At 48.2% G+C, this 14,175-nt stretch overlaps 1 protein-coding gene across 7 annotated transcripts in view; it reads right to left on the reverse strand.

The window, feature by feature from the left end:
* The window catches only part of LOC129827689 (phospholipid-transporting ATPase IG-like), a 76,846-nt gene that overhangs the window by 60,556 nt on the left and 2,115 nt on the right, over nucleotides 1-14,175 (reverse strand). For all 7 annotated transcript variants that reach the window (XM_055888761.1, XM_055888760.1, XM_055888755.1 and 4 more), the window contains exon 2: nucleotides 1,205-1,324. In XM_055888761.1, the coding sequence (XP_055744736.1) occupies nucleotides 1,205-1,324 (120 nt within the window). The remainder of the gene's footprint in view (nucleotides 1-1,204; nucleotides 1,325-14,175) is intronic.

Genomic DNA, 14,175 nt, shown 5'->3' on the forward strand with positions numbered 1-14,175 from the left:
CCTGGGGGGCCTGCAAATATTCCATTGATTCGGACTAGCGACGACTCTCCTTAAATTTGCCCAGCCCTGAAAGGAGAGCCGATTACCTTAAATTGGCGGCAGATCCTACTTTTTTCGCTCTTTCTTTTAAGTGGGCATGACTGCGGATACTCCACACAGTAGCTGAACGAGACACTCTTCTGTTACCAAATCCCCGCGAGACAGCCCAACAACACCCCGGGGGCAACTTGAACCACACAACAGGCTAAAGCAGGTGGAGGAAAACAGTGACACACACCATTGTTGAGAAGGGAGTGTAGTGGAACGTATTTGCATGGAGACAGAGAGAGAGTGCTGAAATGCAAATGGTAGCAGAAAGGGACCATTTCATTTAGCCAGAGAGAAGAGAGAGTGAGGGAGAAGTAATAAGAGGAGGAGCGTGAGGGGGGAGGGCAGGAGAGAGTGAGGGAGGGGAATAAGGGAGGAGGGGAGAGTGAGGGAACATAGTACAGGGAGAGGAGAGAGAAGGAACGGCAAGGGAGTTGTAAGGAAAAGGATCATGGGAAGCAGGTGCATGGTAGAAGTGTAAACACCACAGCCAGGGTAATTAACGACTGTTTACACGGTCACACTGGAGAACGAGAGACATTGATTGGCCCATCCCCAGTGGGACCCTCTGCACCACTAGAAAAATCCCCTTCTTCCCTTTCTCGCTCTTCCACTGCATCCTCATATACATGAATCTAAACCCACAGCCAGCCCTCCTTCTCAGACCCACACCTTTAGCCCTGACGGGGGGGGGATTTAGGGGGGCTCATCAGAGAACCAGAGGGACAGCTTGACCCCTGCCTGCTGGTACATCAATAGTAGCAGTGTATTTCACCACCACAGACAGAGCTCTCCTGACAGACAAATAACGCGGGGAGCATGCGGGGAGGCAGTGGGAGGAGGGGAAAAAGAGAGGGTGCTAGAGAAGAAGACAAATAGAATTCAAGAGGTGGAGGGAGAGAGGGTCGTCCACCAAGATGAAACATCACTGCGCAAGCCAACACTGAGTTGAGAGCGCAGAGTGGTCGAGCGAGCAGAGGATGGGTCCCACGAGCAAATGTGGCCTTCCATTGGGGAGGAGCATGAAAATATACAAGCATGGTACGAAACGTCCACTCGTTTTACGGTGTTGTGCAGACCACAGGTCGACGGTGTAAAACATGGCAGTATATCTTACCTTGGAAGAGACAATCCTGTTGTCACAGAACTTGGGGGGGGTTAAAGCTTCGGTGGCGGGACAGGGCCGGTGGCCTACGTAGATGGTCCTGCTGTCTACCCTCCTCTCGTCCCTACCAAACTGTAGAGAGAGATGAACAGACAGAATTAGAAGAAATTCAGAGCCATGTGTACAACGTGTAAATATATGGCTTTTTAGCTGACATTTAGACAACACCGGAACACCTCAGGAGACTAGACATGTAAACTGTAGCCTAATGCCGTAAACCAGCAGACTAAACCCTGGGGGAAATTCAACGATCCAACTCAACGTTTTACGATGGAGTTGAGGCGACTAGTGTGGGAGGACTGGAGCTCCGACGTCACATAAATTGGAGACATTGTTCTGTATAACTTCGGGCTACTCTTTGGGTGCTAAAATCTGTCTTTAAAAAAAAAAAAATGTATCTATGCGGTGGCGCTCCAGTCCGCCCAGACAAGATGCTGAGTTTAGTCGGCTAGGGGGAAAATGTTCTTCAAGTCCACTGCAAAGATGGCTTGTGCATAACGCCCAAGGTCAGTAAATGAAGATGTAGTCCACATCTAACGCATGGGGAGCGAAACAAAATCAACGATACCGTTCACCTCTACCACAGTACAAATCAGTGAAACAACCATACTGCTCACACATCTACGACAGCACAAATCAGGTTGTGGAAAATTATTTTCCTTTCTTTAACTTTGAAGTCTTAAGTCTTTCAAGTGTATAATATAAATTCAAATCAAGGCCATGAACCATAATATAATATCATCCAGTCGGAGGTGCAGAAAATAATTACAAAAGCTCTTTGCAAACTTCAAAAGCAACGGCGCACCAAAAAAAGCTGTTGAACGCAAGCTAAGGTCTCACGGGGGACAAAGGAAAGTATTACATGGGTCAACGGGCCAAAATGCAGGGTGCACCAGTCCTGTAATGAGTTTCATTTCTTCCCTCCAAGGTGGACAGTCGATGATTAGCCAGTTATAAAGCGCTGCCTCTGGGGAGAAGAGGCTGCTAACACCAGATTTATGGGCCCAGTTATCGCTTGTTCAGATGTAGACTGAGGAGGCGGAGGAGGCAGCGCAGCAGGCAAGGCCAAGTCATTTCAATGCACTGTGCTCTGCTCACCAAGGCCCTATGAACTCACATGACCAGAGAGAAGATAGAGCAAGGATGGGAGACCTTGGTAGACAGGGTCAGCAGGCAGAACAAGCCTCCCTGTTTCCCCCAGCACAAGGTCACCTGTACTCTGAAAGCACAATTCTTTCATCTTCCTTAAAATGGCAGTCTGGGTGAAACACAGGGTAAGAGCTTCAGTGTGAGGATGACTTTCTCCCCCACAGCCTAGGCCCATCTTTGGGTTCAGGAAGAACACTGTTAGTCAATATCTTTCCTGTATCCTGACAAGTGGGAGTATCAAATGTATCAAGGCCATTTTCTCCCTCTCTAGTGGTCTTGGGCACCACCTTCCCCTCAAAAGAACAGATGAGACAGGGAGTGAAGACGCACTAATACTCTCCACCCCCCCCCCCCCCCCCATCCCTTAACTGGAAAGGACACCCATGATTCCAGAACCACTCTCTTTTATAGCACCCCCCCCTCCCCCCAAGCCCCAGAGCCTATATGAGGTGCTTCTGCCTGGTTAAAAGCACAAGCTCCACAGCCATTACAGAGGAAGTGAATTATTAAGGTTCTCCAGCTAAACGATCTGTAGACCTAATGCACTGTTGCCATGTGTGGCTTTGACAGCCGTCTGTCAGAGACGCCACCGACTGACAGCTGATCTGATCATGGACCAAACGCCACAGTGCCTGTGAAGTGTGAACAAAAGCCAGCTAGACACTGAGGTGTCCACCGACTGTACTGGGGACAGGTTAGATCAAAGCAGACTTGAGTCTAGGGCGCCTCATTAGCTATGCATATGAGGAACAACATGTTTCTCGTTAAAGGAGAAGTGAGATTTCAAAAGGCAAATGTCTCTCCGTGCAGAAATTGAGATGCAGACAGTCCTGTTGTCTCCCAGTCTGGGAAGAGCCAAGTGATTGCATAATGCTCCGTCAGGCATGAGAGAGAGGAAGCGTTGTTCACACCTCAGTGTAGCTGTCAAACCTGTAATGCACTGCCCACCGGGCACAGCATAGCGCTCCTCCAACAGGACAGACCGGATGGACCGGAATGCCAGGGCGACGAGGGGAGAGAGTGAGGGAGAGGAAGCACAACCAGTTCCAAGGACAAAAACGCATACAGGTTTTTCTATTTCAAAACAGAAAATAGGCCTCGTAACCTTATGTAGCCCACACTACGGAGTGGGACCGCCAAAAGAAGCACATCTTATTCTCAACAGTTCTCCCTCCGAGGAACCCTCCACTCGGATCATTTTCTCCCCAGGTACTTAGTGAAGTACACTTCAAAAATGCCTGCTTCCATCGTAATAAGACCATTAGAGATTGAGAAAGCTGTGAACAAGACAACACATAATGCATCCCTAATGACAGAACGTTGGGTAAAAGCCGGCAGCACAGAAACTAAGTGAACACACACAACTACCCTCCCCGGACAATGCAAATTTCACACTGCAAATAAAGGAATACATTTACAAAACAAATTAGCCTTGAAGCAGAGAATACAAATGTTCTCAGTGCCTTTGGCTTCGACTGTAGACCCGTTTCTCCATTCAGCCAGAGACCACTGTGGGTTAGTTATTACCCATTGCTACCCTACTTTTCATCTGAGACAGTCCCTCTCTATGGGAGTCATTAACCGCGAGAGCGACGACGTTGCAATGCTGCCTCAAGGTTACAGCCACAGTAAGCAAACACTGACTGGGGATTTTAAACAAATGAAGAAGTTATTGAACAACCAGCCACAAACTAGATCTCATGGAAGCGGACATTTGGGACAGCTTTCAAAAGAAACATAAGACACTTCAGAGAATACAAATCATGCCTTAAATTAAACTGCATATTAAAAAGAGGAAGAGGTCCAATGAGAACTCCCCGGGGGCCAGTAGATAAGAACAGCTGTGTTGAATGGTCATCGATTTAGGAGGGAATGTCAGTGTAAAATAATGAGGGTCAGACCATAGGGCCAAATTCATTTTTGCACCGTTACGTGATCCCAATAATCATCTCCAAAAACAGTGCAGCCGAGGCCAAGCTATAAGGAAAAGCTAATGTAAGTAAAAAGTCAATTGATGGAATTATCTTTGCCTCTTAGTCAAAGGACAAACTAGGCAGAGCAAATCCAATAACGGAAGGCCGCAAAAGCAAAATTATAGTGAAAGTGCCAGGACGTCAAAGTTTGACAGTAGATTCCTGCTCAATGAAAATGCATTAGCTACAACAGAGCGATGGGAATCAATAAAACAAACATGGAACACTCAATTGAGCCGAGACCCAACTGCTGGGAAATAAACAGTGCATTAGAGGATTGACTAGAGCTCCCAACTTGACATTATTAGATTATGCTTTAAAGGAAATTAGGCACACATTGTTAAACAGGAAGAGGCTGGTAAGGGGAGGACAAACGCATGGCATTCAAGGCGGAGGCAACGGAATGCTGCATTCAGCCAAACCCCGGATGAAGACATCAGTCTGACAACACCGTGTCCTGTCACATCTCTTTTCCCAGACCTAGAACGGGAAAAACGTCTAGGAACTGACTAGTACTGAGTTCTGGTTAAAAGGTTTCTCTCAAAACATGAACTGGCGAGATAAGTGCAGTTTCGGTTTGATGCCGCTCTCATTCGTGACAGACTTAAGTCATCAGATGTGAAATTTGGTTCTGGCCTGGGTTCTGAGACGAACGTTTCTGACTATGTTGTCAGTACAACCAGTGTGATTAGCCAACAGGATGGTGCAACATGACAAAATTCAATTAGAATAGCTTCCATCATGTCTGGTTGGAATTTTGTTCACCTTAATGTCGATTACCATATAGGCTCCAATAAAGCACATTCTCTACACTAAAGACACATCTCCATCATGTGCAGCAACACCCTTCCCCTCCCTTCCTGAAAGCCCATTTCTGCTTGGCAGTCGGCCACCACCACAATGCAAAACACACAGGGGCGAGCTACTCCTGGAGAACCAGCAGACAGTGGCATGGCGCATATCACAGCCATACTGTGATCCACAAAGACAACATCAACCTGGGTGTCCAGGTGAAGGGGCAGGCAAGCCCTCTTCGAGCCAAACTGACAACACACACAAAAACAACAAGGTACACAGTTCCCCTGGCACAAATAAAATACACAGGCACACAGTTCCCCTGGCACAAATAAAATACACAGGTACACAGTTCCCCTGGCACAAATAAAATACACAGGTACACAGTTCCCCTGGCACAAATAAAATACACAGGTACACAGTTCCCCTGGCACAAATAAAATACACAGGTACACAGTTCCCCTGGCACAAATATAATACACAGGCACACATTTCCCCTGGCACAAATAAAATACACAGGCACACAGTTCCCCTGGCACAAATAAAATACACAGGCACACAGTTCCCCTGGCACAAATAAAATACACAGGCACACAGTTCCCCTGGCACAAAAAAAATACACAGGTACACAGTTCCCCTGGCACAAAAAAAAAATACACAGGTACACAGTTCCCCTGGCACAAAAAAAAAAACAGGCACACAGTTCCCCTGGCACAAATAAAATACACAGGTACACAGTTCCCCTGGCACAAAAAAAAAAACAGGCACACAGTTCCCCTGGCACAAATAAAATACACAGGCACACAGTTCCCCTGGCACAAATAAAATACACAGGCACACAGTTCCCCTGGCACAAATAAAAAAACAGGCACACAGTTCCCCTGGCACAAATAAAATACACAGGCACACAGTTCCCCTGGCACAAAAAAAAAAACAGGCACACATTTCCCCTGGCACAAATAAAATACACAGGTACACAGTTCCCCTGGCACAAATAAAATACACAGGTACACAGTTCCCCTGGCACAAAAAAAAAAACAGGCACACAGTTCCCCTGGCACAAATAAAATACACAGGCACACAGTTCCCCTGGCACAAATAAAATACACAGGCACACAGTTCCCCTGGCACAAATAAAATACACAGGTACACAGTTCCCCTGGCACAAATAAAATACACAGGTACACAGTTCCCCTGGCACAAAAAAAAATACACAGGTACACAGTTCCCCTGGCACAAATAAAATACACAGGTACACAGTTCCCCTGGCACAAATAAAATACACAGGCACACAGTTCCCCTGGCACAAAAACAATAATTAGCACTGGAGGAGATACTTTAAATTATACATCAACTGGCCAGAGAAAGAAAGGGGCTTGCTGCTTTCGAGGCCTGAATCTCCAAGTGAAATTGACAGACAAGGCTGGTTGGTGGGTGCTGGGTTGCTCAATTCAAGTAGGTGAAGAGAGGAAGCAGAAGCAATGAGCACCTGAACACAATCCCAAAGTGGATACTGGCGGTGTCACTTGGTGTGAGTGAACACGACAAGTGGCTTGTGGAGCCCGGGGCAGAGTGGGCCCTGATATCATGATGTACGCTAACAAAATAAAAGCCTGTGACTGCAGGTGCTATCGAGGTCAGCTCGGTCAAAGCATATTCTGTGGGAACAGAGGGCGTCTCTGAATTTGGGTTTGCATACCACATGCCTGGACACGGCGAAGCTGATTTTGCAGTCAAACGAGCAAAGCAGTGTGGATGTGAGTTCTAGGTCTGTTGGAACAAATTCAAAAGGAGACATAATACAGCTGGTCCTCCCTTGTAAAATGAAGTCCTAAGCTTGTTGCTGATGCTGTATGAGCCTCATAAGGAAATCTCCTACTTACTGGTTTAATGAGGTGTGAAGTGCAGGGAATGGAGAGGGGGAACACTGGAGACCAACTACAGTACCTCTTCATGCCCTGCACGTGCCCCAACGACACCCGCTTTTGACCGCCCTGCACGTGCCGCAACGACACCCGCTTTTGACCGCCCTGCACGTGCCCCAACGACACGCGCTTTTGACCGCCCTGCACGTGCCCCAACGACACTCGCTTTTGACCGCCCTGCACGTGCCCCAACGACACGCGCTTTTGACCGCCCTGCACGTGCCCCAACGACGCGCGCTTTTGACCGCCCTGCACGTGCCCCAACGACGCGCGCTTTTGACCGCCCTGCACGTGCCCCAACGACGCGCGCTTTTGACCGCCCTGCACGTGCCCCAACGACACGCGCTTTTGACCGCCCTGCACGTGCCCCAACGACGCGCGCTTTTGACCGCCCTGCACGTGCCCCAACGACACGCGCTTTTGACCACCCTGCACGTGCCCCAACGACACCCGCTTTTGACCGCCCTGCACGTGCCCCAACGACACGCGCTTTTGACCGCCCTGCACGTGCCCCAACGACACGCGCTTTTGACCGCCCTGCACGTGCCCCAACGACACGCGCTTTTGACCGCCCTGCACGTGCCCCAACGACACGCGCTTTTGACCGCCCTGCACGTGCCCCAACGACACACGCTTTTGACCGCCCTGCACGTGCCCCAACGACACGCGCTTTTGACCGCCCTGCACGTGCCCCAACGAGTCAACACCCGATTTTGACTACTCTGAGGGCAAAGGTAGCAACGCAGGGCACGGGGCATGTTGAAGTAGATTAAAGGGCCAACTTCCCCATAAAGGGGAACTGGAGGACAGCCGTAAGTTCCAGTACAGTAGTTCCACTGATAACACCACAGGCAATATCAACAAACACGTAGACCTGTTTGTGTGGGGGTGGGGCGGCTGGGAATTGTCAGGGACCTCAAGATACAATAATATCGCGATTCTTACTTGGCCTCAGCCACAGGAGCACACAGGGACACCCCAGTAGGAACCAGATGGAAACGATGCAATGAGCACACATCAAGGGACCAACCAAAACAGCCAAGAGCACACAAACGGACTGAACTGTGTTCGTCAACAATAGATATTGGAAATAAGTAACCTATCGATTTCAATGCTCCAGGTGTAATGCCAACAGACATTCATCAAGAAAATCAGGATGACCGACAGCGAAAACTGCTATATAAAGCTAATCTGCTAGTTAACAGTGAGCGCATAACAGACCACACACAAAACACCAACGGTGTTAGTCACTGCAGTGCTAGTGCTGGCACTCTCCTCTCTCGCTCCCTCCATCTTGTCTGCTTGCTCTCTTAACTCAGTTTCAATCTCACATTCACCTAGTCACTGAACCTACCGGCTGCAGTCAATGGTTCCCACCAGTGACTGCAGCCGACTTCAAACTTCACATCTAAAATTAGCCAACAGTTCAGACTGTCGTGACTTTAAGAGACATCGTACCATCATGACAGTATAGTGGCACCTCTATCACTGGTTCACACACAAAGGCCCATTGTTCATTGTTCTTCTTCAAAGGCCCATAGTTCTCAAAGCGCTCCTGACTGCCATTCGCAGACCGTGCCGAGTAGCACCATAGTTTATTAATAGGACAACAGCAACTTGAATTGAGGACTGGTTAGTCCTAAGGAGCTACTGTTGAATGGGAAAGGCCCATTGCTCCAGTAGCAGACACAGTGTTCCGTACTGTACCATCCGTGTACTGTGGACTGGCCTGCATTACAATTGGGAGGGGGAGACAGCTTGTTACTTTGGGATCCATCTGGAGCTGAATACAGTAGGCTAGTAGAGCAAGCTAGTGACAGAAGTACTAAGTGACGATTTTGGGAATGTTTTTCCAAGACCAGAGATGTCCGCTTTGTGAGAAGAAGGCCCTAACAGGTGGCCATACTCAAGAAATGCTTTTTCTTGATTCATTCATCATTCACTGTCCATACAGGGTATGAATACAAATGAGACGCTGCGTAATTCAAGTGCCACTGTATAAAAGCAATGCAGTCTCCTGCCCCGGGCATCGCCTAAGACGAGCACGGCATGATAAGACTGCACGCTGAGGGTTGTGAAAATGTTTACAATATGCATAAAAACTGTGGGAGGGTGTTAAAATGTTCTTAAAAAACAGGAAATACATAAGTGTTTTTGAACAATGCTGACCAAAGCCTGTGGTCGTCCAGTCTGCAATGGGACTTATTGTTCCTCAAAAACATGTCCAAGAGTGTCACAGCACATAGAACATATAGCCACTTACAAAAGACAAACACACTGTAGGTGAAAGTGGGAAAACTTAATGTAGCTTGCAATACACCAAGTCTTGGTTTTGCATTTTAGCACAGTGAATGCATTAACCCTCGAGTCAATATCTAGGGCCCGACGGAAATCGAATTTGCATAATAAATAAAAAAACAAAATCTGTCTGTTTAAGATAGAGATGTGTTTTTTTTGCATGGGCTGCATCTCAATCCACCGCATCCGCCAAACGGTGGCCTTCCGCATCTGTGGTGAAAGGAGGCAGAGACCACAGCGGTGTTGGTCAGACCGTGAGACATCTCGAAAATTGGGCTTCTCACGAAAACGTCTGTAGCATCCGACTGGTTTGGACTACAAACTAATATGACCACCCTATGGAAATGTGACTCACCTAGGACTGTTGCGGGGACCGTATCACCGCCACACCGGCGGTCACGAGTCATGAAGGCAGTCAAATTCCATGTGACCGTTTAGTCACTGTAATTTGGCGTCTCCAAGCTCTGATGCTGCTGCTGGTGGTTATTAGTAGCCTACCAAAGTTGCTAACTGCCTGGTACTCAGCACTCTATTGTTCCTCTAATCACGCAATGCAAATGTAGTCTAAAATCTAAATCAAACACTTCATGAGAGCCCATTTCTATAGGCTATGCAATTGCGGGATAAAAAAAAAAGAGTGCTGGCCTCTACTAAAAAGAGGATAACATCATCTTTCTATAGGTTAGGTCTACTATATTTATTTCTCAACTTTCCTAATATTAAGCACATTGCTTATCTTTACAACAAGAGTATAACCTGGCATGAAAATGAACCACGGGAAAAGCATCCTCTATTTGCTATTTAAGTGCATAGATGTATTTTTTCCCCGCTGCGATAAAGGGGAATTCGATTATTTAGTATAAGACAAGATTAGCCTATCACTTATATATAAATCACTTGTGAAAGAAGCCCAGCATAAGAAGCAATGCCTTTTTCCCCCCCAGAGTATCACGAACATTTTGGTGGTTTTGATCTACGATCCCCACAAGTGTCACGGGACACGTCTGAAGTCGGTACCGCCGATCTGCCAACCTCTGACTGTAGCTTCCGAACAGTTTGAGCTACACACTAACATGACCCCCTCTATGGAAAGGTGTGTATCTCCAGAACATGTACAAGCCTCAAGTCTCAACCTGCAGGCAGCCCTGTGCCTGTTTTTTTAAATGAATGGAAGTATACCAAACATTCAGAACATTACTAGACTCAGAGTGGTGGGGGATGGTACGAGCAGCACCAAGACAACGACTGGTTCAGGTGCCTGTAGTACTGCTGCTGAACGTAGATCCCTTCTAGTTTGCATACGTGTACTGTATGGCTGTGACTAAACTAATCTGGACTGAGCGTGCTACGCACTGGCTTTCATCCCGTCGCCACGTCATGCGCAGGAGGCCATCCGATATGGCGGGAGGTATATGACATCTTAATGCCGGCGAGCTTTAAAAAAAAAAAATCTAATTATCTGCATCTCAGCTGCACCACTTCTGATGTCATCTTTCATAATTCAAGCTACTGACTAATTGCCATTCAAACATCTATGAGGCTGCAGGCAATGATTGGTGTGAATGGGGCCGCTCCTTCCCTCCCTCCCAGTCATTCGTGACCAGGGTTAAGAGACTCATTTTTCTACCCGTCGCCGAGTGCTGCCGGCTGCCCTGGCGTAAGTGTTTGTTCTGAAGGTAATCGTCATACTGTTGTTTAACTGGGGGGGCTGCTCGCAAGTGTGTGTGTGTGTGTGCGCACGTGTTTCCAACAATGTGTGTCAACCGACACTCAAACCCATGTGAAGAGGTTGCCGTTTCTCTCGTGTCAGTGACTATGGTTAAAAACTGGGATGGCAAAACATTGGTTCTTTGATTACCCTCCCCGCTCACCCTCCATCTCTGACTCAGACAAAAACATATCCACACACACACTTCAACATTCTCTTCAAAGCTCACTGCGAACGCTCGTTGGGTAATGCCGGCGACGGGGCGCAACAGGGATTCTCTGGTTGTTCTTTATAAATATATGGATGACGAGAACGCATTTTAAGTGCTGCTACCCGAAGCAACGATACGCAGGCCAGAAGAGGAGGAGCGTTGTGAGAATTTAAAATAAAATCAGGTGGATTGAATTATTTAGAAGTACAAACTGGGAATTCAACCTCGCTTTTAGACGGGAGATGGAACACTGCCACAAAAAGCAACGGTGCACCCTTATTTAACACCAGACCACCTCTCCCCATCACCCTCAGCCCCTGAAAGCCTGTCCATTAGGTGCAGTGAGAGGAGTGCAGGGGTTACAACAGGTAAACCTACTGTATGCCCCTCCATATCCTCAGGTTCAGTCACGCAGGGCCAGGCTCTGTGCTCCATCAGCCTGTCCAAAACCCTGCTACCGTTTATGCCCCGCCTCCCCATGCTAGATGTATTTATTGTCCTGCTGTGTGGTGCAGGTGAGCTCCAGAGGCTGGGTTTTCATTATTGGGTGGAGAGGGGAGCGTGGAGAAAAGAGAAAAGTCCAGAGTAAGCACTTCTGTCCGCCAGCCAGTCCGGGGCGCAAGACTGATGGCGGCAAAACGAAGCACAGCTCTAATCAATACGCAGCTCTCCTGATTGAAAACGGCCGCCCAGACCTTGTAAGGACTGTGGCCTCTGAAATCTTACCCTCCCAGAGCACTCAACCCAAAAACTCCTCCCAAGGAGCCCCCCAGTCTATACAGCCAGGTCTCACTCATCACTTGACAAACTACCCCCATCTCTTTCCCAATAGGTGTTTAGGATCATAAGGAAGGATCCTGGGCCTCTCTATGGTTAGTCCCAGTGTAGATGGTGATACATCAAAACAACCAATGCACGCACCAGCTGAAACAAAACACCATCGCTATCAGTAGAAGCAGAACTGAGAAGCTCTTCTTACACGCAAGAGATTGGCTGTCAGGTCACGGAAGTCAACGATGTTTGTTTAGATGGGAGGGGAATTGGATCATGAGAGAATCCTTGTGTGTGTTGACTATGGACTGCTGCGGTACGAGGCTCTTCTCTCTAGATCAACCTGAGAATCAGGTTCACAGCATCTCGAGGCTCTTCTCTCTAGATCGACCTGAGAATCAGGTTCACAGCATCTCAAGGCTCCAGAACTGTTTAACATGCACACCTGCAAAGCCCTGATACGAGACAACATACCCCGCCAGGCAAGGGCCTGCTTATTATCTCTGAGGTCACAGCAGAGTAGAGGCTGGGCGATATATTGAATTAATACAAAATGTATGTTTCAGTGAATTATTTTTTTTTATTTAGGTTTAGGTCCACATGTTGCCTTTTTTGATGCCTGCAAAGCCCTGACACGAGACAACATCCCCTGCCAGGCAAGGGCCCGCTTGTTATTGTTAGTAGTACATTGTTATCGATTACTGTATTGTTGGGATTAGAGCTTGCAAGAAAGACATTTCACTGTACTTGGGCATGTGACATTACAACGTGAACGCCCTCAGAGGATGCAGCCGACCCTGCTGAAAACACCCAAGACTGCAGCAGCTCATTCAATTAGATGGACCTCACACCACAACAGAGAAAGAGAGAGAGAGAGAGAGAGAGGCGGCAGGGGGAACAACATTCCTGAAATGCTCAGCTCCTCACAAACGTTTGCGGTCCTTTTTTGGTCAAAGCCACTGTTGGTTAACACAGCCCCACAGTGAGCCCCACAGTGAGCCCCACAGTGAGCCCCACAGTGAGCCCCACAGTGAGCCCCACAGTGAGCCCCACAGTGAGCCCCACAGTGAGCCCCACAGTGAGCCCCACAGTGAGCCCCACAGTGAGCCCCACAGTGAGCCCCACAGTGAGCCCCACAGTGAGCCCCACAGTGAGCCCCACAGTGAGCCCCACAGTGAGCCCCACAGTGAGCCCCACAGTGAGCCCCACAGTGAGCCCCACAGTGAGGCCCACAGTGAGGCCCACAGTGAGGCCCACAGTGAGCCCCACAGTGAGCCCCACAGTGAGCCCCACAGTGAGCCCCACAGTGAGCCCCACAGTGAGCCCCACAGTGAGCCCCACAGTGAGCCCCACAGTGAGCCCCACAGTGAGCCCCACAGTGAGCCCCACAGTGAGCCCCACAGTGAGCCCCACAGTGAGCCCCACAGTGAGCCCCACAGTGAGCCCCACAGTGAGCCCCACAGTGAGCCCCACAGTGAGCCCCACAGTGAGCTTGGACTTCAAACGACTGACTGCGTCACCATCATGCTCCCTTAAATCTTGCACACATTGCACTGAATGCGGATCTAGTGTTCGTCTGCCGATCGTTGAGCACTCTGTGTTTCAGGGACCACCGGCTGTAGACGTCTGACATGCGATTCTACATGTAAAACTGGTACGCACTCGGTTCGCAAATTACGTTCAGATGTGCAGAAGTACTCTCGGCCAGCAAAGTCTACTGGTGTGTCAAAGCCAAAGTTAAAGTTGTCGCCATTTTCTATTTTGACAAAATATTGAAAATCGTCATACTGTATCTAGGGTAGAAAGTATTACAAGTTCACAAATAATGTAAAAAAATTTTTTTTTACTCTCCAGAATAAAAAGGCACTTAATTTCATAGGCTAATTGCCTATGAAATGAATAGAAACTGAAATGAGACAGAGCGCAGGAAGGATAATGGTTTTAGAATACACTATTGAAACAAAACAGTAGGATCTTAAACCTGCCCATTATCCTGAATTCACTTCTCACGTGCTGTCCTTTGAAGTGCTTGTACAGATAAACAGAAAAACAAATGTCCTCATGTAAGCCATGTACTTGAACTGAGTGACCGG

Source organism: Salvelinus fontinalis, chromosome 29, assembly GCF_029448725.1.
Source record: "Salvelinus fontinalis isolate EN_2023a chromosome 29, ASM2944872v1, whole genome shotgun sequence".
Lineage (NCBI taxonomy): Eukaryota > Metazoa > Chordata > Actinopteri > Salmoniformes > Salmonidae > Salvelinus > Salvelinus fontinalis.